A 27,222-nucleotide genomic window follows, 5' to 3' on the forward strand; every position below is an offset into this window, starting at 1 on the left:
TTTTTAATGAAATGCTGAATAAGATAAGTTCCTAAAAACCTTTATTACAAACTGAAGTGAGCAGAATCAGGAAAACACTGTTTACAGTAAAAGCAGTGATGTCAAAATGATCAGCTGTGAAAGATTTAGCCACAATGATCAATACAGTGATCCAAGACCATCTTAAAAGTCTCATGATGAAAAGTTAACATGGATTGCATGACTTCACATGTATATTTGATACGTTGCTTTATTTTTTCAAGGATTGGGAGAGGAGATGGTAGAGAAAAGAAATTTTGAACTTAAATATAAATGAACAAATAAACACAAATGAATAAACAAAAAAACAATTTTAAGAAAATTAAAGAAACTGCATGCTTTTTTTCCAACTCAAGAGTAACTTAGATGAGAAGCCAGAAATATTTCAAGGAAATAGAATCATTTTTAGCAATCTTCTTATACGATAGTTTAAAACAAATGAAAGAATATATAAACCTAAAGATATGTATTTGTATGAGTGCGCATGTGTATGTTTATGTACACAAATACAGTTGGATTTAGATAATAGGTTATAAATTTAAATGATTAGATTGAGTTGATTCTAGAGAGATTTGATATCAATCTCACCTATAGTGATTCATATATTTGCAAGGTATATATTCCTTGAGAATAGAGACTCTTGTCTTCATACATAAAATAATTGTTTATTTTCTCCTAAAAGACCTTGTCACAAAATATTGATGACTTTAGAATAGAGAGTATACATGACGTGCCTATATTCATATTCCTTTAACTCATTAATATAGTAAGTTTATTAGTGGAAGGAATTGAAGAAATATGACAAATTCTCCATGGGAGGGTGAGTTGACACCATAGGGTATATAGTTTAAACCCCTAATTATATTCTTTGAGTAGTAGGAGAGTTAGTAGAAAGTCTTTTGTTTGATTAAAGGAGCCTCACACTCCTGAAAGCCACTCCTGAGCCTTCACTTGACCACCCTTGGACATTGTTGACTCTGCAGAACTTATCTATGTCTGCCTGGTGATACAAGGTTCACATCCGTATATTAAACTCCATCAGAAGTCCAGCTTAAGTTTACATAGTCTCAACTGAAAATGGGGAGTGACCCTTACTGACTGACTTGACTTTATACAGCTACATTTTCCTTACTTTCCTTTCACTAGTCAATTTGAGATGTTTTGAACCTCTTATCCCCCCATGGTTATTTGAATGCCATGTACTTAATCTCTCCTCATTGACTTTATTTTGTAACCAGTACAAAATGGTCCTTATGATTTGTTTCTTCTTTGTAGCATACATTGAATCATTCTGGTACTTGGAATCTTCGTTCTTCTCTCCCATCCCCCTTCTTTCTTCTTTATCTCCCTTGAAATTCTCAACCTTTGCTAGAACAATTTTTCTAATTCTCTACTTAATTCTCTGGATATTTGGTATGTTGCTGAGTAAGTAAATTAATTTGGGTCAGATTTTGACTTTAATTTTATTGATTCTTTCACCAAAACAATTTTCCTTCATTATTACCTAATTCTTATTTCTGTGAAGAATATTTTGCTTTTGTATTCACAAGAGCTCTGATGCGTGTCCCAATTAGTAGGCTCTCAAGTATTTTACTGACCTTTAGTTAGTTTGCAATGGAATTTCGTTATCTCTGACAGTTGGGTTTTGTTATTAAACTGATGATTTATGTGTATTTTATCTTTCTGCAGTTAATTTTTAGTTGACTCCCAAGGGTTCTCTAAGTAAACCATCATTATTTGCAAAACGCAGTCATTTTTGTTTGTTGGCCCATGTGAATTCTCTCAGTGAATTTTTCATGTCTTATTACTACATCTAGCTTTTATTATACTTTATCAAGTAGTAGTGCTACTAGTGGGCATTCTTGCTTTACTTCTGATCTTACTGAAAAGTCCTGACCAGAGATGGAGAATAGGGTCTTTTTTCAGCTTCTAGCACTGTTTCTCAGCAGAATCAACAGGGCAGAATGGGGAGCCTTCAGTTCTTTCACTCAGGACCAGATCTTTACAGTCAGGTGGTAATAACCAATCCTAGCACTTGTCCCCCCAAACCCCAAATGGAGTAAACCCATGGTGTGTTGATTAGTTAGGAATTTTCAGACCTCAGAATCTTTCATACCTCTTTGGTGGTAGTAAAAACTTATACATTCCTACCCTTACTGTAACCCAAGAATTTGGAATAACACTCAATACCCCAAGAAAGCAGAACATTCCCTTCAAAAAAGCCCAACCTTAAAGTCTAAAATTAGGAAGTGGGCTGGCAAAAAATGAGTGAACAAAAGAAATCCCATTGTTACCAAACAAAACAAAACAATAACAGGTATAGTATTAAGGACCCTTAAAACTAGAAGAAGAAAATGATTCAAAAACTTTTGCAAGCAGAGATAAAGAAAAAAATGACTTGAGCACAGTTCAATGTGAATACATGCAACAAAAGTGCTTTTGAAAAGTTTAAAAAAAATTTCTTAAAGAAATGAACTGAAAGCACAAGAGGGAAAAAATTGGAAAAAATAAGTAGAATTGTAGAACAAAGTAGAAAGTGAATCAAGCACAATAGGTATGAAGCCAAGAACAAACAATAAGCTTTCTGAAAATTAGAATGGACTAAATATAATCTAGTGACTTGGAGGCAGCAAGAAATATTAAAGAGAGAGAGAGAGAGAGAGAGAGAGAGAGAGAGAGAGAGAGAGAGAGAGAGAGAGAGAAGAAAATACAAGCAATACAAAGCAAAAAACAATTAACCTAAAAAAAAAATGGATCAAGGAGAACTAATTTAAGAATCATTGTATCTGAAAGTCAAGCCCCCTATCCCTTAAAAAAAATAGCCAACCTCTTATTTCAAGAAATCATAAAACTGCCAAAATCTCTCAGAAGGAAAAGTAGAAAGAAATCCCTCTCAGTTACTTTCTGAGTGAAACTCAAAAATGAATACTCCTAGGAATATTAGCCTAAGTTCAGTATTTTCAAGTCACCGAAAAAATACTATAAAAATAGAAAAAGAAATTCAAGAAAAGAATCTAGAAAAAGAATTCAGACATCAAAAAACCAGTCAAGATCATAGGAGATTTAGCAGCCAGCACCATAAAGGAGAGGAGAACTTGAGATGTAGGTTAAGAAATCAAAAAACATAGGCTTGGAACCAAGAATAATTTATCCCGAAAAACCAAATCTGTACTATAGGGAGAGAAAAATGGACCTTTTGTGAAGTAGAATGCTTTTTAATGTCTAGGTTTGGAGTCCTGTAAGGGTTGCCCACCGCACTCCATTCATACTCTGCTGGCTCCCGTTGACGTTAGGTTCCCATTCAGAAACCTCTGTCTCCATTCTCATACCCTCGTGGTCGCTTGCTCCCTGGCTCTCCCCTGAACAAGATGTCGCATCTCTCCTTCCCCTGTCATGGGAGCTCTCTCCCTCCCCGGCGCTACCTACTGACCAGTCCCAAAGAAAATCCCATCTCCTCTGTGACTCAGGCTGTCCGACAGGCATTCAGGAAGCTCCTTCTCTCTGTCCCTTGAGGGGCCCACTGTCTCTAATTGCCCCGATCCTTGTGCAAACAAGCGAGGTCCGGCTCAGCCATAAGGGCCAGGACAGGGAAGGCACGAGAAGCAGGTAAAAATTTAGTTGAGACTTAGAGCTGGGAATGGTGGGACAAGGTCCCACGAGTCGTTCCAGGGAATGGGAACCAGTTGAGCCTAGTTTCAGAAGCCAGCCTAACCTAGTTAAGGAGCATACACCTTTTCAGGAGTGGGGTTTTAACAAAACTAGGAGGAAGAGGATGGATCACAAGTTAATTAGTTATTGTAACCTAATTTCTCTTATGGTGATAGGCTTTGTCTGTAGTTTATGAGTATGTTTCAGAAAGGCCACTTTGTGGACAAGTCCCTGGGAGAGGGAGACCCAGTAAAGGCTCTTGTTATGACAAAGGTACAGCACAATGGTGGTGTCCCGTAGGATAGTATGCATGGCCAATTGGGAAATTTATTTTACTTAATTATGTATATGTTTTTAAAAACAGATTGTGTTTTTTGTTTCTTTCTCAGTTGAGAAGGGGAAAAGAGGGAGTTGGAAGGGGAGAGAAGGTAGATTTTAATGATTTAAAAAAATGTTTTCTAATAGAAAACCTGAAGTTTATTCTCCTTACATTTAATTTTGGCTCTTTGTTTAAGATAAATGCTATTCAGTTTCTGTTGTTTTCCCAGTCATGTCCAATTCTTTTTGACCTCATTTGGGATTTTCTTGGCAAAAGATTCCGGAGTGGTTGGCCATTCCTTCTCCGGGTCATTTTATAATTGAGGAAACTGAAGCAGACCAGGTTGAGTGACTTGCCCAGGGTCACACAGTTAGGAAGAGTCTGAGTCTGGATTTGAACTCAGGAAGATGAGTCTCCGTTGACCCCTGGTCCAGCCCTCTATGCTCTATGGCACCCCTTAGCTGCCCCAGATAGGTGCTACTTGCCTTATTAAGAAACTATCCATTTATTCCTATATTTTCTTGTGGTTTTTTTTTTCTAAACAGAATTGATGTTGTCTTTTGTCCAAAGCTTTTCCTGTATTTTGATATAGTCCTAAGATTCTTGTCTTTGTCATTAACACTCAGTTATAATTAATGATTTTTTTCTAATATTGAACCAATCATGTATTTCTGGTTTAAATTCACAATGGTGTTTGTTTTGTTTTGTTTTGTTTTTAGTGTCGCTGGAGTGTCTTTATTAATGCTTTATTTAATTTTTCCATCAGCATTCATTAGGATTAATGACGTATACATTTCTCTGTTGGCTTCTCTGGGGTGGGTGTTAACACCATATTCAAATCGTAGTCGCCCCTTTTTTCCCCGCTTTTGCGATCAGTTTGTGAGATGTTGTTATTGTCTGAATGTTGGACAGAATTCTCTGGTCACGTGGCTGGTTCTGTTTGTTTTTTAACCTTTGGTAGCTCGCTTATGATTTACTCGATTACTTTTTCTGAGATTGGGTTTTTTAATGATCTGTTTCTTGTGCTTTTAATCTGGATATTTCCCATTTTAAAAAATCCATCCGTTTCATTTGTCAGTTTTATTGCCATCTCACTGATTCAGGCATCGTGCCGGGCGTAGGGATGCGGACTGCCAAGCAGAAGTTTCATGCCTCACATTCTGTGTGTAAATCAGTTTGTGTAAATCAACACAAGTAATGGTTAAGAGAGGGTGGTCCGGAAAGGCTTCTTGTAGTAATTGATTCCAGTTGTGAAGGAAATGATGGCTTCCAAGAGCCATTTGGGAGATGGGAGGGCACTCAGGGCCCATGGGACTGCGGGACAGAGGGCGGAGAGATGATCCAGGATGGATCCCGAAAAGATGTGGATGGGGTGGCGAGTGTTAGCTTGGGGAGCCCCTGGGAGCCAAGGGCTGCCTAGATGTCTAAGGAGAGAAGGGGCATCTCTGGCTGGAAAAAAGGGGGTGCTGTGGAGTTGGGGCCTTCACATGAGCTTGAGCGAGGAGGTCAGGAAACCAGGCTGCGGGGAGGGGGGCCAGGATGGGGTGCACCATGTCTCCAGGTGGCAGGAAAAGATGGAGCAGCAGACACATGATGTGGAGCCATCTCAGGAGGCCGGGCCAGAGCCCTCAGGCCTGTATTCCCCCCAACCCAGGGGTCTCGTGCTTTCTGGCCTACCCAAGGTGGGCATAGTTAAGGGCACAGGGATGGTGTTGCCCCATCTCCAGAACCCCTCAGGGGGCACTTTACAAATGCCTTTTGACTGGGAGGTTGAAAGCGAGTCCCTTCAAAGTAGAACTTGGTCCCTTCTTTTTTCTTGCTTCCCTTTGCCTAGCGTTGTGCCTGGCACTTAGGAGTCCCTTGATAAATGCTTCTTTGGATGCTTTTTTGATCTTCACGACACCCCGGGCTCTGAACTATTATTATATGGAATTGGAGGCACAAGTGATTAAAATGTCGCTGGGAGAAGCTTAACCGGATCAGGAAAGTCTGGCACGCCATAGACGCCGTTCATTGGGGCTCTGGGCAGGGAGGGTTGCAGTCCGGGCTGGACACCCCGATGCAGGATGTGGGTGAAGCCCCAGGGCGCCTTGCTGAGTGCCACAGGGAGGGCCCCCCTCTCCCAGCCTGCTCTTCCTACCCAGCGCATCTGTCCTCTCTTCTCTTGGGCTCTTGGAATTTCTATCCTGCCCCCCCATGCTCTCAGGGCCCCCCGATCTCCTTCCTTTGTTCAGAGCAAGGACCTCCCTGAGCTGGAGCTTCCAGCTGCTGCTTTCTGGCGTTTCCGTCTACGAGGACAAGGGATTTGAAGGCTGGGGGAGCCTCCTTCAGGTCTTGGGGCCTGAATCAGGGCGATTTGAGGGCTGCTTCTCAGGCTGTCCTTGTTTTCAGTAATTCATGGGCAGTGCACGTTATACCCACGTGTGTGTGTGTGTGTGTGTGTGTGTGTGTGTGTGTGTATTCCTCTATACCTTCATTCATTTATTGGAAAAAAAGCCACCGATCCCTCTGAGGTGGAAATGGATGCCGTCTTGAATGCCCAAGTCCTTAGAGGTTTCTGGAAGCCGGCCTGCGTCCCCAGCGACGATTTCTGTGAGGAAGACCACACGGGCGGACTTCATTTGGAGCAGTGTGTCACACGGACCTCTGGATCGCTGTGCGGACCTGGCCGGACACACTCTGTTCATTCATACCTCTCTTCATTCTTAAGAGGGCTCCAGAGCTCCCACAGCCCTTGAGCATCCGTGGCCTGGCGCGGCGGTTTGGGAAGGCCGGGGCCCTGTAGTGGTCGAGGATGCCGGACACACTGCCGGCCAGCCCTGAGCAGGCCGGGCGGCCGGTGAAGGGGCCCGGGGTTCCTGTGATCTTCAGGTTCTCGTGCATCTGATGGGGTAACGCAGCTATTGAGCCTGAAGCCAGAAAACAGAAGATGCCCCTGACATGAGAGAACTGAAAAGGACACTGGAGAACCGACTGTGGGCTTCTCTGGGGATAGCAGCTGCCTGCTCCCTTTTACTTTGCTTTGTCTTTCATTTCGTGTCTTTTTTACATTAGGGGATTTGTACTTGACCAGGACGACACAGTGTGGTGGTCAATAATTGTTGTCTTTGGAGTTAAAGGGAAACAGTTTGACATTTTAAGCAGTGAAAGGAGACCTTTCCCAGAAATCTGATCCATGAGCCTGTGGAAGGCGAGTAATGTTTCATCTAGAGCAGCCCAGAATCAGGGGTCCTGGGAATTTGGGGGCATCTCGTGTCCGAGGAGCCAGCTGGTTTCGAGGCAAAAGGCTCCCGTGAATTTTGCCCCCGGTGGGTGTAGGACTTTGCCAAGAACAGGATCTCATAGATGACAAGGGGTGATGCTTCTGCCGCTCTTCCTGTGGAGATGGGAACGGTTTTCGTGGACCTAAAGAGATGGCGTGGCAGCAGAGGCAGGGCCTCCCTTCACTGCTGGAGAAGGCCTCCGGCTAGCTGAAGGCCTGCTGTGGGGAAGCAGAGCTCGAGACCATCCCCTGGGTCGGACCAGCACATACAGGGGCGCCTTAAACAGAGAAGGCGCTTCCTAGTGATGGAGTCTTACCCAAGGTGATCTCTGCAGTTGAGTCAGGAAAGCCCACTGGGGACGTTACCTTTCACCTCCCAGAATGGCGTTTCTAGGCCTGGACTCATCATTGGTTCCCGGCCTTCTGCAGATGCGAAGCCGAGACTCGGGCAGGTCGTGATCTGCCGTTGTCCTAAGCACATGACACCTGGTCCCTCCTCTGCAGGCCTGCTCTGTTGGCAGCGGATTCCCCCGGGCTCTTGCGGAAATGCAGGGGCTGCCCAGCAGCCCACAGCATAGTGTAAGGTAGAAATAGGGCAGAGTTTCTGCAGCTTTTATTGGCTAGAATTCCCGCCAGAAAATGACAAAGAAAATGACGTTGAAGGTTATCAGTAGATTCCTTTCAAAATGTCTATTGTCAACTTAAGTATTCCAGGCAGCTACAGAGCAACTTTGGAGGGAGTGGGGACGTTAGGACCAAAAAAAAAAAAGACCCTTATTTTAAAATCCTTGTAGGGAAGACTTGAATGTTTTACTGTTTTGATCTAGGGCCATGACAGTACCAAACAAAACGAGAATTAGTAGTTGTTCCAAGCCCTAACTTATGTCAGATGTGTAGAAATAACAGCATCCTAGTAAAAAAAAAAAAAAAGGCCCCATGGGATTTCCAAGGCTCTGTCTGAGTTGTTAGGATTTATCTAGGAAGTTGCAGCATTTGCACATCCTTGATCCGTGGTGCTACATAAGGGACACCAAATTTCTTAAATCTTTGCTTGCAGATCTCATCTTATGGGTACATTTTGCTTTATTGACTTAATCACTTTGCTTAATTATACTTCTAGTGATAAATCCTTGCTATAATTTCAGTAAATGAAAAGTAAATCACTAATGATTTATCAAAGAGAAGATTAAAACAAGAATTGGACCTGCTGATAGAATTTTTTAAAAGCTTTTCATCATGAGATCTAGTATATGTTAGGTTCTTCTCATCTGAGAATTGATTTAAAAGAGAGTTTCTTTTTGATATTAAGAGTCCTGTAAAACAACAGCAAAAATGTCACGTTTGCATATTATCGTGTAAGTTGTCTTGTTGCCCCTGAGCATCATGAAATAAAAATTCCATTTTTTTTTTAATCATCAGTGTTATTCCAAGGATGCCCTGTGACTGTATCGGGTGCATCTTAAAGCCTGAGGTCTGTGGCAGGAGGGACGCGTGTGCTTGGGATGTAGAGAGAAGTCCAGGCAGGAAGGCCTCCTGCATTTTGGGCCGGTTCTCTGGGCTGAACTTCGAGAACATCATGGGCAGCCATTTCCTAGGACAGCCAGATGGGTTGGAGTCTGCATCCATACAGAGACTGGCCTTCTTGAACAGCATGAGGGTCTTAGAAGGAGTGAAATGGAGTGTATGCACTCGTTTGGCACTTACTGTATGCAGAGCATGGTGCAGAGGCTCGGGAGATACAGATGGAAAAGTGGAGCCTGTCCTGTTCTCAGGGAACATGAATCCCATTGAGAGGAGAGACTGCCTCCAAGAGAGGCTGGGCTCAGGGTCACCTGAGGCTAGTGTTTGAGCAGTTGGTTCTAGAGCCACGACTGAGGAGGAGGAGCTGGCGAGACCACGGGCTCCCTGGGAATGGCCGGAGATGTAACATGATGGATGGTCTCTGGCTCCCAGCCTCACAGACACTCAGGGCAGGGCCTTCCCTTGTCCGTGCAGGCTCCCTCAGAGTGGGGATGTCTCTTGGCGAGCGCTTCTTTGCTGGACAAGCTTGCAGACCCTGAAATCCCCAAAGAGCAGTCGCACGCTGCTGCTGTGTCAGGGGAACGGGGCTGGAGGACCTCTGGAGTGCCTTCCAGCACTGAAGGAAGGCCATTTCGTAATGGAAGGTCTGGTGTCCCTAAAGCGCACTGGGACCTCTGAGATGCCCCCATGTTATCATACACACACACACACACACACACACACACACACACACACGTGTGTATGATTGGTTTGTCATTGATTGCATCTAGCCTTCCAAACAGAGGCAGCCACAACTCTGCAGGTGGAGGAATCGAACTTCTCGCCAACCAGGACCGGAACCCACCCCCCAAAAAAAACCACTGATCTGGTCACATTTGGATCTTGGATGGTCACCTGAGTCCTGAATTGAACAGGAGGAGGAGAGGGCTCGCCTTTGGAGTGCTTTAGTGCTTGCCATGACCGAAAAACCCAACTTTCTGTTTGAACAGAGGCCCTTCCCTTTGTCTCCTTCTGGGACTTGCCTGAGGGACCACTGAGTGAGCCATGGTGGGCCTGGACAGGATGCTCGCACCTTTAGCTCCGAAAGGTTTGAGTAGGAAGTACAAAGGAGGAGGTGACCAGAGGAGATTCCCTGATCCCCAGATGTTGTCAGGAAGCCTCGAGGAAGGTCCCTCTATGGTGGCTGAAAAGATGGAGGTTCCCAGGGGGCCAGCCAGATGAAGTGACTTCTCAAGATGGATAGAAGGAAATTTGAGTGATTTTAAAACATATTTACAAGCTTTTTTCTTTTTCCCCACAATTCGTCCTCTGCAAGCAGATTTGTCTTGTGTGTTTGGCTTATTTTCTCCTAGCTCTTTCAGGCAGTGACTCCGCACTCTGTCCTTCCTATGGCTTCCTTGATCCTCCATTTCTTCTTGGAATGAGCGGCTTTGAGCTGCCTTTCTGCTTTACTGCTTCCTCCTAGACCGCTTCATCGCTGCTTCTCTTTCCTGAGAACGATGGCTCTCCTTGACTATGTGTAGCCTGTGTGGGGCTCCCGGCTGTCCTCGGGGAGGTGCATTTCATAGCGTGTGGTGGGAGCTTAGGTGTACAGACACGGCGTGGCTGGGCCTTCATCTATTTGACCGAAGCTCCATCTTGGGTTGTTCAGGGGCAGAGCGCTCTGCTTCTCCAGACAGGGGCAGGAGCAGAGTTTGGAAATTGCAGGACCCCTCAGTGGCCATCTGGTGGGCACCGTGTCCTCTCTGGGCCCTGTGGCCAAGCACCCTTGCCCTTTCTCAGTATCCCGGAGGGCTGGGCTGCCTGCTGTTCCATCCGCCTGTCTGTTGATCTCGGGGGGGCACACCAGGCTCAGGCAGGCGCTCTGCTGGCTATGGTGAGAGACAGAAGTCATTTGTTAGCTTAAGGGTCCACCTAGTTCAGGTCAGGTAGAGAGGAAATGGCACCTGACCCTCTTTGCCCATGCCCAGGTACCCGCTGTGATGCAGGGGGGCCCACACAGCCGTATGAGGCAGGCTGGGAGAGAACCCGATCCATTGGATTCAGCCGCATCCAAATGAAATTACATCTGTCACTAACTTTCTTTTCAAGTCACTGAAATCTTCCAGGTCCAACTTTCTCTTGTCGGGTTATTCAGTTGTAACGATGATTTAAACATTTCAGATTGCCCTGAGCACATCAAGGACCTTGTGACAAGGTCTATAAAAATGCTGCCTCTAAAGAAAAAAGAAGCTGCATTTCAGGCAGAAGACTATATGGACAAAGATTTTCTTCTTGGGTCTTCTGAAGCTCAGACTTGCAAAGAAATGGAGAAATGAAGAAAAGCCATCTTTTTTTTTAAGTGAAAAGTTTTTGTTTTGTTTTTTTTTCTAAAAGAATTCACCAATTTCATATTTTATAGCATCTCTCCTAAGTGTACAGATGATTCCTGGTTTCTCTTTTCCTCTAGTTTACTTTCTCAAGATATCACATCTTATTGAGTGTCCAAATGTAAAATAAAAATATGATCTCTAGATCCAAGTTGAATGGGATTTGCCCTTGATCATTCTTCCGAGCATCCGGCTATTTCCTTCCTGAGATAGCTTGCCCATTGAGCCTAGGGGCTTTCCTGCTGCTGCTGCTCCCATCCTGCTCTCGCCTGAGGTGGTCGGGTCTGACCTGCGCCCCCATCTTCACCTCAGAGGCTGAGGCTTTGGGTCTCAGAGATGGCGGCCGTCTTCCTCGAGCCCGACGCCTTTGACCTGGCCTGCCGGCCTATTTCTTGGCCCATCTCTCTGTTTCTGTGCTCAGCTGCCTTGGGGCCTTGTTTTCCCGTCTGCTGGGTCCCCCCTCACTTTGGTGAGTGATGTCTGGGGCTTGGAGGTTTGGGGTCGGCAGCTTCCCAGTGGCCGAGGCATCATGATAACTGGTCCCTTCTGTCCCCTTCTGGCTTGTTGGGGTCTCCGTGTGAGCCTTGGCCGTTGTGGCCACGGCGTGTGGCTGGCCTTTGCCTCTGGCCTTTTTCCTGATCTGGTTGGACTTGGACTTGGCATTTGTCAGCGGGCTGGTCCCTGAGGTGCCACAGTCCAGGCGGGCTTTGCTTTCAGACTCCTGGCTATTGGGACACCAGACGGCTGGTCCCAGCGCCTCGTGGGATGGCTCAACCTTTGATGGGCCTTCTGAGACTCATTTCTCTGAACTCTAAGGAGGCGAGGACGATGAATAGCTTGGGGTTGTGGTTAGGATGGGGGCAGCTAAGGAAGGGCTCGAGCACCGCGGAAGTGCCAGCTCTTCTTGGACCTGTCAGCCATTCTTTGCCCTTTCACATGTGGCCGCGGCAAAGCCTTTGATTCCAGAAGCGCCCCGGGGTCTGAGTCTTATTCCAGCTCCAGGCAGGATCTTTGTTGGGGCAGAGCATGGGGAGTGGCCGTTCCCTGGTGGGATGTAAGAGCAGCCAGAGAACAGTGAGATAGAATTGTCTTCTCTTGAGATTAATTTTATTTCTTCACAAGAAAGTTCATGTGTTCCGTTTGCATCTTATTTTCTCTCATGAATGGGTTTCCTTTTTTTCTTGTGGACAGTTTTCACACAGAATGTTTGGGGCGGCCAGGTGGTGCAGTGGATAGATACTCAGCAGTTGATGGCCATGTGAACCAGGGCAAGCTATTTGACCTCTTTGCCTCAGTTTGTCACCTGTATGATGGGGATAATAATAGCACCTACCTCCCAGGACTGTAACTGTGTTTAAGCACAGTGCCTGGCACATAGTAGGTGCTAAATAAATATCAGCTGCCGTCATTATTATTATAGTCATCATTATTATCACTTGTCATTTTGTCAATAATTGTCACTTTAGCATCCCTTAGAAAAAGGAACTGAATCGGGATATCCTGGGTTTGGGGCCTAGATCTGTTGCCGGCCCTCGGCTTCTGGTTCCTGTTCTTGCCCGGAGTCAGACAAACTCTGGCATTTAACTTTGGTCGATTTTCTCATAAGTCGATGGAGGCCTTTAATTTTCTTAAATAACACAGGGCATTAATTTCAAATAAGCGTGATGTCGATTTTGTGACAAGAACTCAAATGTCTGAGAAAAGAAATCCTCGTAAGTCATGTGCTCATTTTCCCTTTGATTGCAAGATGCATCCTGTTTCTGAGTTTGAATTTATTTGGTTAATCAGTCATTTCAGATGCGGAGAAACAATTGGGAAATACCAAAGTTTGCAAACGCTGTTCCCTAACAGTGCATATGAACAAACGCGCCACTTTTTCACAGATGGCAATTGTACATTTTAAAAGGTTATTTTGAATCCCTTATTTCTGTTGTTTGTGACCCAGCTCTTTTTCAAAACCCCAAACTTTAAAATCTGAATTTTAATTGCTAAATGAAATCAATAGAACTCCTGGGGGGGGGGGGGGTTGGCCTTTTTATCTGAAAGCCAGTTCCCATTTGTTAATGTCATTTACCATATGTTAAAACAATATTCAAAGATTGAAAATAAACATAAAGCTATTAACTTAAGTCAGATTTCTCAGTTCTTACTTTTTAGGGGAACATTTTCCAGAATTCAAGCGCTAATTAAAGAAATAATGTCTAATCTGGAAATGGCCAAGATGATATTTCTTGATGGCAGTGTTGGAAAGATGTTCAGGTGTGAGTTGGACTAGATCCACGGTTCCTTTCAACTGCGAGATTCTCTGCAACATGTGATCTATACAATGGTATCTTTGAGAAATAAAATCACTAAGGCTACCATTAACCAAACTGACCAAATATAATTTTAATATTATAGAAAAAACTGCAATTCATTCTACTTTATAATATTATTATAAGTCGTTAATAGTGAAATCAGTAAATACAACTATTTTCTTGAACCAAAGAGGTCTGAGTTGGGGCACAAGTGTTTCAGTGTAGCGTGAAATCAGTAATTTGGGGTGTCTTCTGCGTGCCTCGCATTGTGCTAAATGCCTGCTGAAATAAAACAGTGTCAGCTAAAGAGTTTCTGTTGTCACTTTTGTGTCTATTGTGTAGATCATTATGATAATATTCTAATAATATTAATATTTCTAATAGAATTAGAAAATTCTGGAAATGGGTTCATTTTCTAAATTCTGCCCTGAAAATATTGTTCAAAAAATGGAGTGAAACGTGTTGCTTTGACGTATGCCTTGGATTCAGCAAACCCTTTAGGGGAGATAATCTTTGAAAGTCTCCTTTGGAAAACTTCGGTTTTCCTTCCAGGGGCTTTTGTCGCTATGCTTCTGTGAGGGGAGGGAGTTAGGCTTCTCGTGCTGAGGGGCGCCTGTGGAACGATCGCGGGACCGTCAGGGAGCCGTCAGACCGGGCAGGGGTCTCCTTCCTGCCGGGCTGGTCACAGACCCCTGGTTGGGCCTCAAAGGGCTTTTCTCACAACAACCTTGTGAGGCTGGTTTTACTTGGAAGTGCACCCCCAGACTTTTCCCAGCAGAACGCCTAAAAGCCCAATACCAGTGTGTGTTGGATGGCCCGATGTTTCTAGTGAGTACTCGGGTCCTTCCCCCCATCTCGTCCTGCACGTGCCTCCCAATGTACACATTGGTGTGCGCTTGCTGCCACTCGGCATGTTCTGCGTTGGGAGAAAAGGAAGAAGTATAGCAAAGAGATTCACTTTAAGTTTGTTCCTCAGATTCCCACTGACAGCAACCTCGGCGTCTCGGCTAGACCGAATGAGTGGAAGGCGTGCTTTCCTCCCCCTGCCCCCTTCCCCCTATAAGTTTCTGTTTTTTCCTCTCGTGGTGATTACTCTTGGGTTCTGGCAAAGTGTCTCTTCAGGAACAGCTTTCTGTCATTGTGCCACTTTTCACTTTCTTTCTCTCAATGGAAATTAGAAGCATTAAACACATCTCAAATCTTTGAAAATAAAGATGTTTAGAAGTGTTGATAGTGTTTGGCAACGCTGCCGCAGCGCTAACGCTCCCCTTGCTTAGCTGATGTTGCTGCCATGTTGTAGCGTACTGCTACCTAAGAAATGAACTGCATTTATTGAGCAGCCAAACTTTCAGTCCTGAAAATAAAAAGCAGAAACAGTAAAGGAATACTCGTTTTACAGGCTCAAGCACAAGAAGGGCTGGAGGAAGCTGAGGGAATTAGGTGTGAGGTATCTCACTCCTTTGAATAGTTGACTAAAAGTATAGCCATATGATCAATATGGAAAGTAGATACTTGAGCTGATAAAGAGATCTGCAGTTGGGATGATGTTTTTAAGTGGCTTTTTCATGCCTGCTGCACGTCCTGTCCCGTACTTCTACTGATAGCCAGAATTAGTTGTTAAGGAAGTAAGATCTTTAGAGGATAGTTGTTTAAAAACAAGGCAGTAGAGGATTACCACCAGTGGGGCAGAAATCAGAGAAATGTTCCTGGAGGTTTCTGATGAAGGCATTTGGACCTTGCCTGGAGCTTAACTCCAGGCAGCCTAAGGCTGACTGCCCCGAGAAGGCTTCTCGGCTCCAGCCGCCTCCTTCAGCAAGTTCTTAAAGGGCTGTTAGTTCAGAAGCAGGAAGGATGCCATCTGTGAGCATGTGCTGATGGACCGTCCTCTGCTCAGGCGGTGAGAAGAGCACCATTCTCCTAGCAGCGGCCCCCCTTTTAGTAAAGCAGGACTGATTCAGGACTTGGAAGGGCCCCGAAGCCTCCCCGAGATGAGCGCCCCACTCTCCCGCCGCTCCTCCCGGGAGGACGCGTCGGGTGGAGCGCGTTCCCTGGCCCCCGTGGTGGGGGCTGTGGTTAGAATGTTTCATAAGACGGCGTTGTGCAGAGCTGTTATGATCTCTGAATGTTAATGTTCTTTTCTTATCACTTTACTGTGTAGATTCCCTTCATGAGACCCATCTCTGCCACAGCTCGTCCTCGGAGGCAGTCCCGGAGCCCTCTTTTATAAGTGCTTTTAAAATGTGGATAAAACTCTCGATAGAGTACCTAAAGTAAAGGAGAACAGCTATCTTGACTTATCTTTCTGTAACTTATCACGACCAAAAGTTGAGTTTGCTCGTCAGGTTTGCCTAGAATGGAATTGATTGGTTTGTTCCTCACACTGACGGGGCAGTCCATTTGCCTGCTTTTTTTCCTTTGCTTTTTTCTTTTTCTTTTTTGTTTTGCACTAATCAGAAATGCTTGATCTGTGCATTGTTGGAAAATACTGGATAAATGTCTTGTCCGAATTGTCCTATTAAGTCATGTCTTTCTCCCCTGTGCTTCCGTGGCAAATGATGATGTGCAGTGCTGGGACTCAGTGAAGAGGGCCAGAATCTATGGGACTTAAATGCCACGGGCTGATCCTGAACAAAGAAAGCCATGCTCTTCCTCTAGTCCGCTTGCCGTCTTAGGCCGCCTGAGCGTCTGTTCCGATATCAGACGACCTCTTGTGGAATGCCTGTAGAAGCCTGTGCTGGGAAAAGATTGTTTCTCGTAACGACGCTCGGGCAGTGCCAGGAAGGCTCGGCCTGTGGCAGCGCGGGGCCCTCTCGTTCGGAAGCCCTTATCTTGTTCTGGAAGCCAGAGCCCTGTGCCTATTAGCATGAATTACTCAGTGTTTACACTTCTGATTTAACCATGTGAACCAAGTATCTTCGTGTTGCTTTCTGGATCTTTGTTGAGCAATACTTGAAATTCGCAGTCTTTGACGTCTTCTCTGAGATCACTGGGTTCAGGCTGAATTGGTTTTCCCCAGACGTACGTAGCGAAAGCGTGAGCTCACCGGAAGGGTACCGAGTAGTCTGACTGTACAGTGTGCCCGCTCAGATACCTTCATCGACATCTGTGTCTTTCCGGGGAGATACAGGAATTACATTTCCATCTGCAAATTTTCCGATCCAAATTTAAAATCAACAGCAGAAATGGTTTGAATCTCCTATTACTCCAGCCTGAACTGACTTGGAAGAGACTTTTTGCTGAAATACTTGTACATGACAACATAAATTTCTTGTGGAAACTCCTGATTTATAGGGATGGTTTGGGTTGAAAATAAATTAAACATAGGGGGAAAACACCGGAAATGTTCTAGGTGATTGAGGGGAAAACGCAAATACCAAGCTATACTGTATTCTCTATATTATGCCTATATCATACTAGAAGACCATATGTTTAACTAAGATGTTCAATAAAAGTAACATGGTGTGTGTAAAATGGTGTATAAATTGAGATAATTAAATTATCAAAAGATATTTTACAGCATATCTGGGAAAGATTAATATTCTGTAGCAAAGCACTAAATAGTTCTGTTCTATTGCATTAGAAATCAGACTCCAGGTTGTTGTCATAATGTAGGAATAAGAAAAATGATAGATTCTAGAATCTCCCCAACTTGAGAAAAAATGACAATCGTTTCACGAATGGAAAAATGCTAATGTGCTAGCAGTGCTTGGCCTTCTCTAATGTCTGATTAGAAATTACTTATGGTCACTTTTTTTCTTTCTTGAAATCATTATGCCGAGTGACTTTTTGTGCCTCTGTTAATCAAAATTGTTACCGTGCTTCCACGAGAGCACCTTGTAATCCTGAAGACCGAGAGGCGACCATCTTTTTGTGGGCAGATTTAAGTGTCTTTTGTCTCCCGGCATAAAATATCAACTCCATAATTCATGAGCTAGATTTTTTGCAAAGGTGAGCTTGGAAGAGGGAGGACCGTGGAGGGAGGGAGATAAAACACTTCCTGTCCTTCCTAATGGCCTCTCCTAAAAACTCTCCAATTTTCCACACTATAAAATTGACCTTGTCCATAATTGGCCCGGCTGCTATTCCGAGGTGATATTAATTTGTGCTTAAACAATCTGTACCGCAAGCACTTCAGAGCTCCCGGGTCTTGATGTGTAGTGATATGTGTGTATTCATCACACCCCAGAGGGAAAGGGGAAAACTGAAGATGAGCTCGGTCATTTTAAGACAGGAAAGAGAAAGCGACAGCATCCGAACAGCTCATTTTGTGCCGCCCCACACGAGGCGGCAGAGGAGCTCTGTCCGTCATCATTCCTGCTCTCTCCTCCAGACCAGTCACAACCTTTCTGTGACTTGGGAGATGACAGGTTCCGCGCAGCCCCCAGAATCCTCCTGCAGTTTCTGGGAATGAGCCTCCCGTTTCCTCTGTAGCTCCGCTGCTCCCTTTAACAGCTTTGGAGACAGGGCCTTCACGGACCCAGATGTTCTTAGCGAGTGTCCACAGATGGGTGGTTTGAATGGAAGGGTAGGGATAGATGGCCTTATTAATCTCTTTAAAAGGAGGCACTAAAAATTCCCGTGTATTTCTCGAAGGAAGAATTTTTCCACATTCAAAACATATTCTGTAAACGTGGAACTCCCCCTTCAAAGCAGACCCTTGACAGCTCCTATTCCCGAAGGCTTGCTAGCCATCATCATCATGCCTTTGTAGTCTAGAATGCCTCAGATCACGAAGCCGGCTACTTCATCGATGACTTATCCTGGGCCCTATGATTGAATGCGTTTCTTATTCTAGTCATAACGTTTGCCAAGTGTCCATTCGCATCGGGCCACCCCACCAACATACACCTGAACCTCCTTTCCCAGCATGATGTGCTGAATAGCTATTGTTCTGATTGAATAAAAAACAGTTACTGGTTTAACGTCATTGATCTAGTTTTTATTTGGCTCATGTTTTGAGAATATTCTCACAGACCCCTTCAAATATATGCGTAATTGCAGTTTTGCAATTGTTTAAAAAATCGGTTTATTTTGAAATTATATTAGGGAGTTTTTTTTTTTTCTTCCTCCAGTTTCTGAAGCTGCATTTGTAAGCTGTTATTTAAAGATTAGATTATTCATGTTGTGTTTCAGCGACTCCGAGGTAATGACTATGACAGCCTTAGATGGCTACTCCAGCCTCTGAATGTCGAATTATTCGGGGGGAGGGATATTTGTTTCTTCTTAAATTTGGTGTTTGCTGTTTTGTTTTTTGTTTATTAAAAGAAAATCCTCTGCCTGAGTCAGCTCTTTGTGAATGAATATGTGTGTATTAACTCTGGTGACTTACAATGTTTCTGTGATGAGCATGTTTTGCATCTCTTACTCCTTTATGAAAATGCAGTGCTCACTCCTAAGACTTTCTGGAGGCCAGCTGATAAGGCTGCCTGCTGTGCCAGGAGAGGAGATATCATGAAATTGGACTCTCGTGCTGGGCTTTGTAAATAAAATGAGATTGACCTCCTCCAGCCATTATCTCATTTATCTGATTTACATTGTAAAATCAGGAGCTACACTATTGATTAGAGCGTAATTAGTTAATTATGAAGAGAGAAATACAAAGTTATGTGGGGCGTGAGCACAGCAGGATGTTCTGCCGACACATTTCCAAGGGCATGAGCAGATGGAGATGAGTTTGTTACAGAACAAAGCAGCTGAGCTTCAGGTATGGAGATATGGAAAATGCCTCTCTCCCTGTACCCAGGTACTTGACCTTAGTCCATGGATTTTCACGGTACTATTTGCATTTGTATGCTTTCTCTTTTATCGTATAACCTGAGTCTTTTATGTATCATTTCATCAACATCATCCCCTTTTATTCAGGAACTCCAGAGAAAATGTGTAGATGAGATTATTGATTTCCAAATAATATACTTTATGCAAAATAATATTTTTCTTCCAAAAAGTGATTATTTTTCATCAGTCTTGTTTTGATCAAAGTATGCGCTAGATTTAATGGGAACACTTAACACTTTAATTGATATTTTCTATATCTTGACATGTTTAGAAAGAAAAAGAAGATGTCTTTATCTTAACCCTAAATGCTATTTAAATTTTGGCAGGATGAAGAATTGTGTTCGTCTGCTATGATTTGGAACTATTTTAGCACGTGGGACACATCTTATTTCAGGTGTTTGATTGGAATGATGGCAATTCTGCAGGGATAGATTCCATTACCCTGAATTTTGAGGGCTTTTGGTTTGTTTACTGGATTCCTTTTCAAACATTAAGATGAAACATTTTTCTCTTTATAAAAAATATAATGGAATAAGCAAATCGGAGCCATCCGATTATCGAAAAGAAAAGAAATTTATTATTAAAAGAAAAGAAAAAAGAATAATGTTTCCGATCAAAAGCCAGGCTGACGGTTTCGCCCGAAGCCAGCTTCTCATTCTGTGCCATCGTTAATGCGGTGGGAGACCAACTTTCTGGAGAGGGGACCAGCCTGGCCTAGACCTGGCACCCCTTTGGAAGCGAGGCTATTTGCAAATGGCAGGCTCTGTTTTATTCCAGTGTAACGTCCCATGGGCTAAAACACTTTCCACTAAATGGATAACAGAAACTCCTCAGAATGGCAACTGAAAGAGTTAAAGCCTCGCATGAGGCTCGCCTCATGAATTAGCCCAGTCCCGAGTAGAGCCACCATGAATTTGTTACCCACAAGGGTGTGCTGAGGAGCATTCGGGGACCTTCTTCCACTTTTTTAAAAAAGGAATTCAATGGAAATTTATTTCACAGCTTTATCATATGCCATCCACAAGAAGTGGTTCTCTTAAATTTTAATTCTGTTCTTTGTTTTCTTTGTCACCTCAGTATTTTAGCCACATTATGGGCTCTCGGAGTCTTTTTTGGTCATTCTCTTATGTAAATGAGTGCCTACAAAATCAGGCACAAGGTCATGCCATGATTTTTTTTGAACCCCAAAAGCTAACTTTCCCTTTATCTCCCTTAAGGAATCATTTCTTGATGAGTGCATTCAGTAGGAATTTAATTAAATACTGTAATTAGATAAGTGAAAGTCATATCACATTTTTCAAACTGAAAGCAATATACTGTATTAATCTGCGTTGTCACAGTTTGATGCTATAAGAACACTTTCTTAAGAGCGTAATAAACCTTTCACTCCCTAAATATTGTTTTATTCTAGTCTTAAAAAATTTGGATGCTTAATATTTTTAGCCTCACATCGTCAGATAGCTGTTTGGATGCAACAGCCACGCGTAACAGTGGCATATTTTTAATAAATTTTTCTCAATCAGTGTACTATTAACCATTGTTAGACAATGTCTAAAATGTATATTTAAAAATTTAATTTAACGAATGTTAAACATAATTGAGAGGAGATGAGGAAATTTTTTATTTTAGGAGATGAGATTATTTCAGCAACATATGAAGTAAATGTCCCATTTGAAAAAAAAAAATACCTCAAGTTGCTTTTTCCTTCATTGTCCTTTTAGCTGGGGGCTTTGTGCTAGATGATTCTGTTACAGACAAGTCCTTATTTCATGCCTTCTGGAAGACTGTATTTATTCATGCTACAGCTAACGGGATTTTATAACCAAAACAAAACCTCTTTTTGTGGGTAGCCATGAGGGCGTTAATACAGACTGGTGGGCTTCCCTGTTGGTAAGTAGAGTGATGGGTATGTAGGGCTGCTAATGGTGTCTCTGTTTTGTGTCTTTGGTGTTCCTTTTTTCACAATCGGACAGAGTCGTGGCCTTCTGTTGGGTATTTCTGTTCCTGGCGTACAGAGCAGTGGGTTGTTAGTATGTGTTACCCAGTTTCCCAGAATAGGCTGCCCTGACCCTTCCACATGTAAATAGAGGTTAAAATACGGTCTAAGAAGCCCATAATGCCAACATTAGAAGGCACCCTAGAGGCGTCCTCGAGCAGCCGATACCTGAGCAAGAATCACCTCGACAAGGTTCCCAACCAGCAGGTCCAACCTTTGCTGAAAGACATCGAGTGAGGGAAGACCCGCCATCCTTTGAGGTAATTCATTCCACTGTCTTGACAGCTCTCGTGGGGAGGACATTCTTCCCTACTGGAAGCCTCCAGTCTTCCTCTGTGGGATTTCTGCCCACTGCTCCTAGTACTGACTCCGGGGACCAAGCACATCCACTACATGTTCCTCCTTGGAGCCCACTGTCCTGCCCCTCTCCTCCCAGTCTTCTCCTCTGTCTCAATAGCCCTGTTCCTCCAGGTGGTCCTCATCAAGCCTTTCGCTCTCCCAGGGGCCCTCCTGGACATTCAACCCCTGGGTCAATAGTCTTACAAATTGTGGTGCTCAGGCTTGTAAATGATGCTCCGGCAGCAGGCTAACGAGCCAGATACAGTCCACACTCTGCTTCCTTTTCTAGAAATCCCACCTCTTGGAAGAAAGCGTCAAGGCTGTTTCTGAATTGGAGAGCACCATGTCATAATGCATGCTCCTCTTGAACTTATTGGCCATTGAAAGCTCTAGAAAGATTTCTCTCTGCGTGTGTGCACATGCAGTAATAGCTGCGTGTCTACCATTTATCATTCATCCATTATCCAGGCATCTGCTCATGTGCCACCTCTTATCCATTCATCTATAGTCCTCTGTCTCTGTCAATTAATCTACCATCTCTCTCTCCGTCCATCCATCCATCCCTTTCGTTGTCCATCTTTCTGTCATGTCTTCCCATCTGTCCATCCATCCAGCTTTCTATTTATCCATTAATCTACCATCTATCTCTCCCTCTGTCAATACATCCAGCCATCTCTCTACCATCCATCCATCCATCCCTTTCTCTATCCATCTTTCTATCATGTCTGCCCATCTGTCCATCCATCCATCCATCTGTCTCTATCCATTAATCTACCATCTGTCTTTCCCTCTATCTGTCCATCCATCTCTCCACCATGCATCCATCCTTCTATCACGTCTGTCCATCTCCCTCCATCCATCTGCCGAGCCTGCCTCTCTCCATCTCTGTTCCAGGAGGAGCATCCCTCCTTGCCATTTAATCCCAAAGCTCCAACCAGCCCGTTTATTAGCTGGACAGAATGAGGAGATGAGGGGCCTCGAGTCTTTCTGCTGCCCCCCTGCCTCCGTTCACCATCTCCATCCTCAATCTGTTTTCTCCCTTCACATAAGAGGATCACTTGGAGGAACTGAGGCTGTTTAGCCTGGAGAAGAACAGGTTTAGGAGGGGATTGCACAGCCAGCTCCCTTTAAAAGATTTGAAGAACTGCCGTCCGAAGAAGGCCAAACAGGTGGGGCGTAGGGGGGGAGCCAAAGGCAGAATCAGGCTTGACGTCAGAACGAACTTCCTAAGCCTAAAAGGTGTGTCCTGGGGGTTTCCCCCCCAAGTGGCCTGATCCCTTGTTGGCTGATTCTGAGGGGCTTTATTCAGAAGGCTTCCGGGCCCTTCTGGCTCTGGAAGCGTAGGCTTCAGCAGTCTGCAACCCACGTAATGTCCCCAGCTTGGGTTGGAATAATCTCTGCTCCCAGGGGCTGCCTCACTGGCAGTCCACCATTCAGCCCTGGGGCCGGGGGGGACCTCAGCCACCTTGCATACCCTTGTTTGGCCTCCTGGTGACAGCAGAGCCTGTCTGGGGCTCAGGGGGACAGGTCATTGCTGGGGCTGTCCCCCTACCTGGTCTCCAGGCCGGGTGTTCTGGGGTCCAGGGCCGAGGGGCTTAGGTGTAACGCAGGTAAATGGGCTGCAGTTTCCCATGATGGCTGTGTCACTGACAGCCACAGGCGGGGAGGGAAGGGGGGGGTTCTAAAAGTGTCCAGATGTTATGGCTGCATTTTCTCAATGGAACCTCCCAAAGCACTCGGGAGTCGGGTCCTGGGGGCTTCCTCGACTCTATTTTGCAGAACAAAAATCCAAAACTCAGAGCCACCCACTGGGTGTCAGAGGTCCAGTGTCCCGGGGCAGAGTCCTTTATTCCCGCCCCAGATGGGCACAAGGCTCACCCACCCCTCTGACTGAACCGGGTTCGGCCCAGGCCCGACACCAGCAGCGGGAGGGATCACTCTCCAAGTTATCAAACTGCTGACCTCTGGGGACATTCCCAGGCTCAAGAAGGGCGGCTTTTTTGGTCCCGGGGCGGAAGGGGTGCAGTGGATAGAAATTGTTGAGAGGCAGAATCAGTCCCAGGATGGTGCTTGGGTCTTTGGTGAGGGCCGTGGGACGCTCACAATCCTCCAGGAAGGCAAGAACGTGTTCTTGAAGCTTTTCTGCCTGAAACGCTTTTTCTCCAAATCTGGTGCTGAAAAAAGGCCTTCTGGAAAGCGGGCTCTCCAGAAACATTCATCCCTGAAGTGTCCAGGTAACAAAGAGCGAGATCTAGAGAGGAGAGTGCTGGGCCCCGAGGAGGCTCTGCCCAGGGACACCCCCCCCCAGCCTGAGCATTAAAGACCTAGGGAGCAGGGAGCAGGCTTGGCCCAGGCCTCAGCCAGGCTCCCGAGCCAGCCTTCTGCATCAGCTGTGCTGCCTTCCCAGGCCACATAGCCCAGGGCCCGGGCCACCCAGGCAAGCAGCCTCTGGATTGCTCTTCTAGATCTTTTGTCTCTGGGGAGTTCGGGGGACTGGGACGGGCCTGATGATTTTATCTTCGTTTTATAAATTAAAAAGATTTAAAAATCGTATTCATATTCATCATGGCCTGGCAAGAGCCATTATTCCAGAGCATCTCATTGTTCTGCTGTGGCAGGAAGCTCTGGAAAACCAGTGTTGACCGAGTGCTGAGACTAGGGCTCTCTCCGGCCCCAGGCTGGGCTTTGGGCCTACAAAGTAGGGCTTTCGTCCGGGTGCCCGGCTCGGGGCAGAGCTCTGCCGTGCCTCCCTTAGCCCTGACCCTGCAAGTAGATTCTGATGCCCCGGGACACTATTTGAATGGGGAGCTTGAGGCGGCACAAGTTGGAAAGCGGCCCTCTGTTTTTACCTCAGTTTTGTTAACTTTCTTCTGGCCTTATTTGCTAAGAAAACCAACTTTTTAAAGAGGTTTTGGCCATCTCAGGGTTGTTTTTTCTCCTACTTTTTTTAGCTTAAATTTAAACAGTCAGCAGACCCCAATAAATAGACTGTGACAGAGTGGGTTTTGAGAAATCGTTCCTTTAATGAAAGAGTCCCAGGTATATGCAGGTAACGTGAGGCACCCCGCCCTTCCCCAGAAGATGGAGGCATTTCCATTCTTCCATGGAACTCTTTTTCCCTCTTACTCGATCTGATAGAAAATTATTTTCCCAAAGCATAACAAGGCAGTTATTTGCTCGCAGACGAAGGCTTCGGCCGCAGTGACATGAAACAGTTTCAAGTTTGGGAGCTGTGGGGGGTGAACACTGTCAGAAGAAATGCTAATAAGCTGAAAAGAGCTTCTAGAGAAGGGCTGGAACTTCTCAAATGCAATTCGGCAAATGCCTGCTTTCTAAGTCAGAAATAATACCACAGTTTCACCTTTTTCGTGAAAGTTTTCTAGGATTTCTTTCTTTTAAAAATGAGACACCGATAAATAGTACCCTGTAGCATCAGCCTGTCGTCTGTGGTGGAACAGCCGCAGAGGAAACCCTCTCGGGAGTGGCGAGGGACAGGAGGAGCTTGCGGGATGTCCTTCGCCCCGCCTTTAGTCCCTGGTGGGGAGACTCTGTCCTTCGTGACCGGCAGTGTTGTGGCTGACCGTGGCCGCCATGCATGTGGCCCTTCCTCGGGTGCCAGCCTTTCTGTGACCGCAGTTCTCCACGAGATTTGAGTTTGTCGGTAGTTTTTGTGGCTGTCGCACTTTGTTTTGCTTGACACGTCTGCTTGAGGTTGAGGGTCTCTGCGTTGTCTGTGTTGTTCTGGCCCCCTGCTGTGAGCGGAGGAAGGAGCGCTCCGGGGGGTCGGAGCGGAGGCCCGCCGGCGGCCTCGGACACGCCGCCTCAGTCGATGCAGAACTACAGTCTCCCTGTTTCCCCCGCAGGTGTGATGGATGCAGACTCTGCTACCATTTGGGCTGTTTGGACCCCCCCCTGAAAAAGTCTCCTAAGCAGACAGGCTATGGATGGATATGCCAGGAGTGTGACTCCACGTCTTCCAAAGTAAGTGAGAAAGGCCCCCGGCCGGCCCTCCCGGGGCGACAGCTGGGCCTGCTCGCTCCTGCCCCGGGCCCCGGGCCGTGGGGTGTGCTGGCACCTTTGGGACCGAGCCCCCTGAAGCGATGTGCGGCCAGACCAGAGGGAGGAGAAGCGGCCATTCACCTGCCCTGGCTGGCTGTGTGTGTGTGTGTGTGCGTGCGCATTGTGTGCACATGTGTGTGCGTGTGGCGGGGCACTGGGGTCCTGGCCCCAGAGGAGATCCCTCGCTCACCCTCCCGAGCGTGGGTGTGAGACTCGTGGCCCCTTCCTCTCCCTGCGTGGGGCTGGCCCTGCCGAGTGGAGCATTCGGGTGGTTTTCCTCAGTGTTACGGCCGTGTCCAGATTGTGCTGATCTTGTCATAAATCGGACTCGAGGTTCAAACGCCCCCCTCACGCTCCCTCTGAGCCAGTTCCCAGGTCCCACCCCGGCTTCCCGGCTCACTGTAAAGGAGCCTGGGCAGAAGGAATCAGGGAATGGGAAGCTGGGCGCCTGAAGCCCTTCTCCCACGAGGAGATGGGACAGACGGGGCCCGCGTTGAGCCATGGGGGCTGCACACCTGGAGGGCAGAGCCTCCTCCAGCAGGGTCTGGCTGCTCTTCTCTGGCTGGAGAGCCTGACGAACACCTGGGAAGGGAGGAAGGGAAGCTTGTTTCTTCTGGGATGCTGGAGGCGGCTTGCCAGGTTTCCTGGGACTTAGTTGGGCTGGGCCCGGAGCACATGTGTGGTCTCAGGGCCCCTCCTGGTGGTCAGCGGCTGCTACTTCACTTGGCTTTCTAAGCCGCAGGAAACCTGAGAGGGCTTTGGGCGGTTGCTGCCCCGTGCAGCCTTTCTGGCCCTGACCGAAGCGGACGGCGATGCGCTGCTGGACCATTCATCGCCCAAAGTTGGAAGCAGCCGTTCAGGCTGTTTTCACATCGCTGTCCATGTGCTTCTGTGTCTGAGGCCTGGCTGTATTCACTCTGGAAAAAATTTCCAAAAAAGCCCTTGCCTTCCGTCAGCGGAGGCTTCTGGGAGCCCTGAGGGGATGTGCAGTAGGAAGGAGTGTTTAGGGGAAACTTGTAGGGCCTTTTTCACTTTTTTAAGGTTGAGATTGAATCAGTGATGCTCAGCATCTTCCGTCTGTCTTCCAAACCATTGCTCTAGATCAGGGGGATGTCATCATACTTTTCAGCAAGAACAAGAAGACTTGGAATCGCATTTTTAGTTTCTGTGGAGAAAACCTTTGCATCTTTTTTCATGTAAATTTTTAAAAACTGGCTTAAAATATGAATTTAGTATTTCAAAATTTGAAATTAGTTCTTCATTTATTTTCTTACTGTTTTTTGTTGCTAAAACGGGCATTTTTCCCATTTGTAGAGCTCTCCAGGAAATAATAACGTGGATTTTGTTGGCCTAAAGCTCCGAGGTGTTTGGTAATAAAAGTTCTCACGGGGCGTAGTAGAGGACATCCAGTGTCCATCCCTGCTTAAGGCGTTGGCATGAACTAGGGAAGGAAAGCGGCAGCACAGAATAGGGACAGAAAGTGTGTGGGCCCTGGAGGCAGGAGGACCAGGCTTACTCGGGACTGAGACCAAAGCCCAAGGCAAAGGCAAGTCATTGGACCTCAGTGAGAGAGCTCCATTCTCTCATCTGTCCAGTGCTGAATAATCATACCTGGTAGG

General features: G+C 45.8%; 1 protein-coding gene across 1 annotated transcript in view; it reads left to right on the forward strand.

The window, feature by feature from the left end:
• PHF14 (PHD finger protein 14) overlaps nt 1-27,222 on the forward strand; it is a 122,613-nt gene that overhangs the window by 68,358 nt on the left and 27,033 nt on the right. Inside the window, exon 17 of the mRNA XM_074268202.1 lies at nt 25,408-25,525. Coding sequence (XP_074124303.1) covers nt 25,408-25,525 — 118 coding nt within the window. The remainder of the gene's footprint in view (nt 1-25,407; nt 25,526-27,222) is intronic.

The sequence above is a fragment of the Sminthopsis crassicaudata genome, chromosome 5 (assembly GCF_048593235.1).
Source record: "Sminthopsis crassicaudata isolate SCR6 chromosome 5, ASM4859323v1, whole genome shotgun sequence".
NCBI lineage: Eukaryota > Metazoa > Chordata > Mammalia > Dasyuromorphia > Dasyuridae > Sminthopsis > Sminthopsis crassicaudata.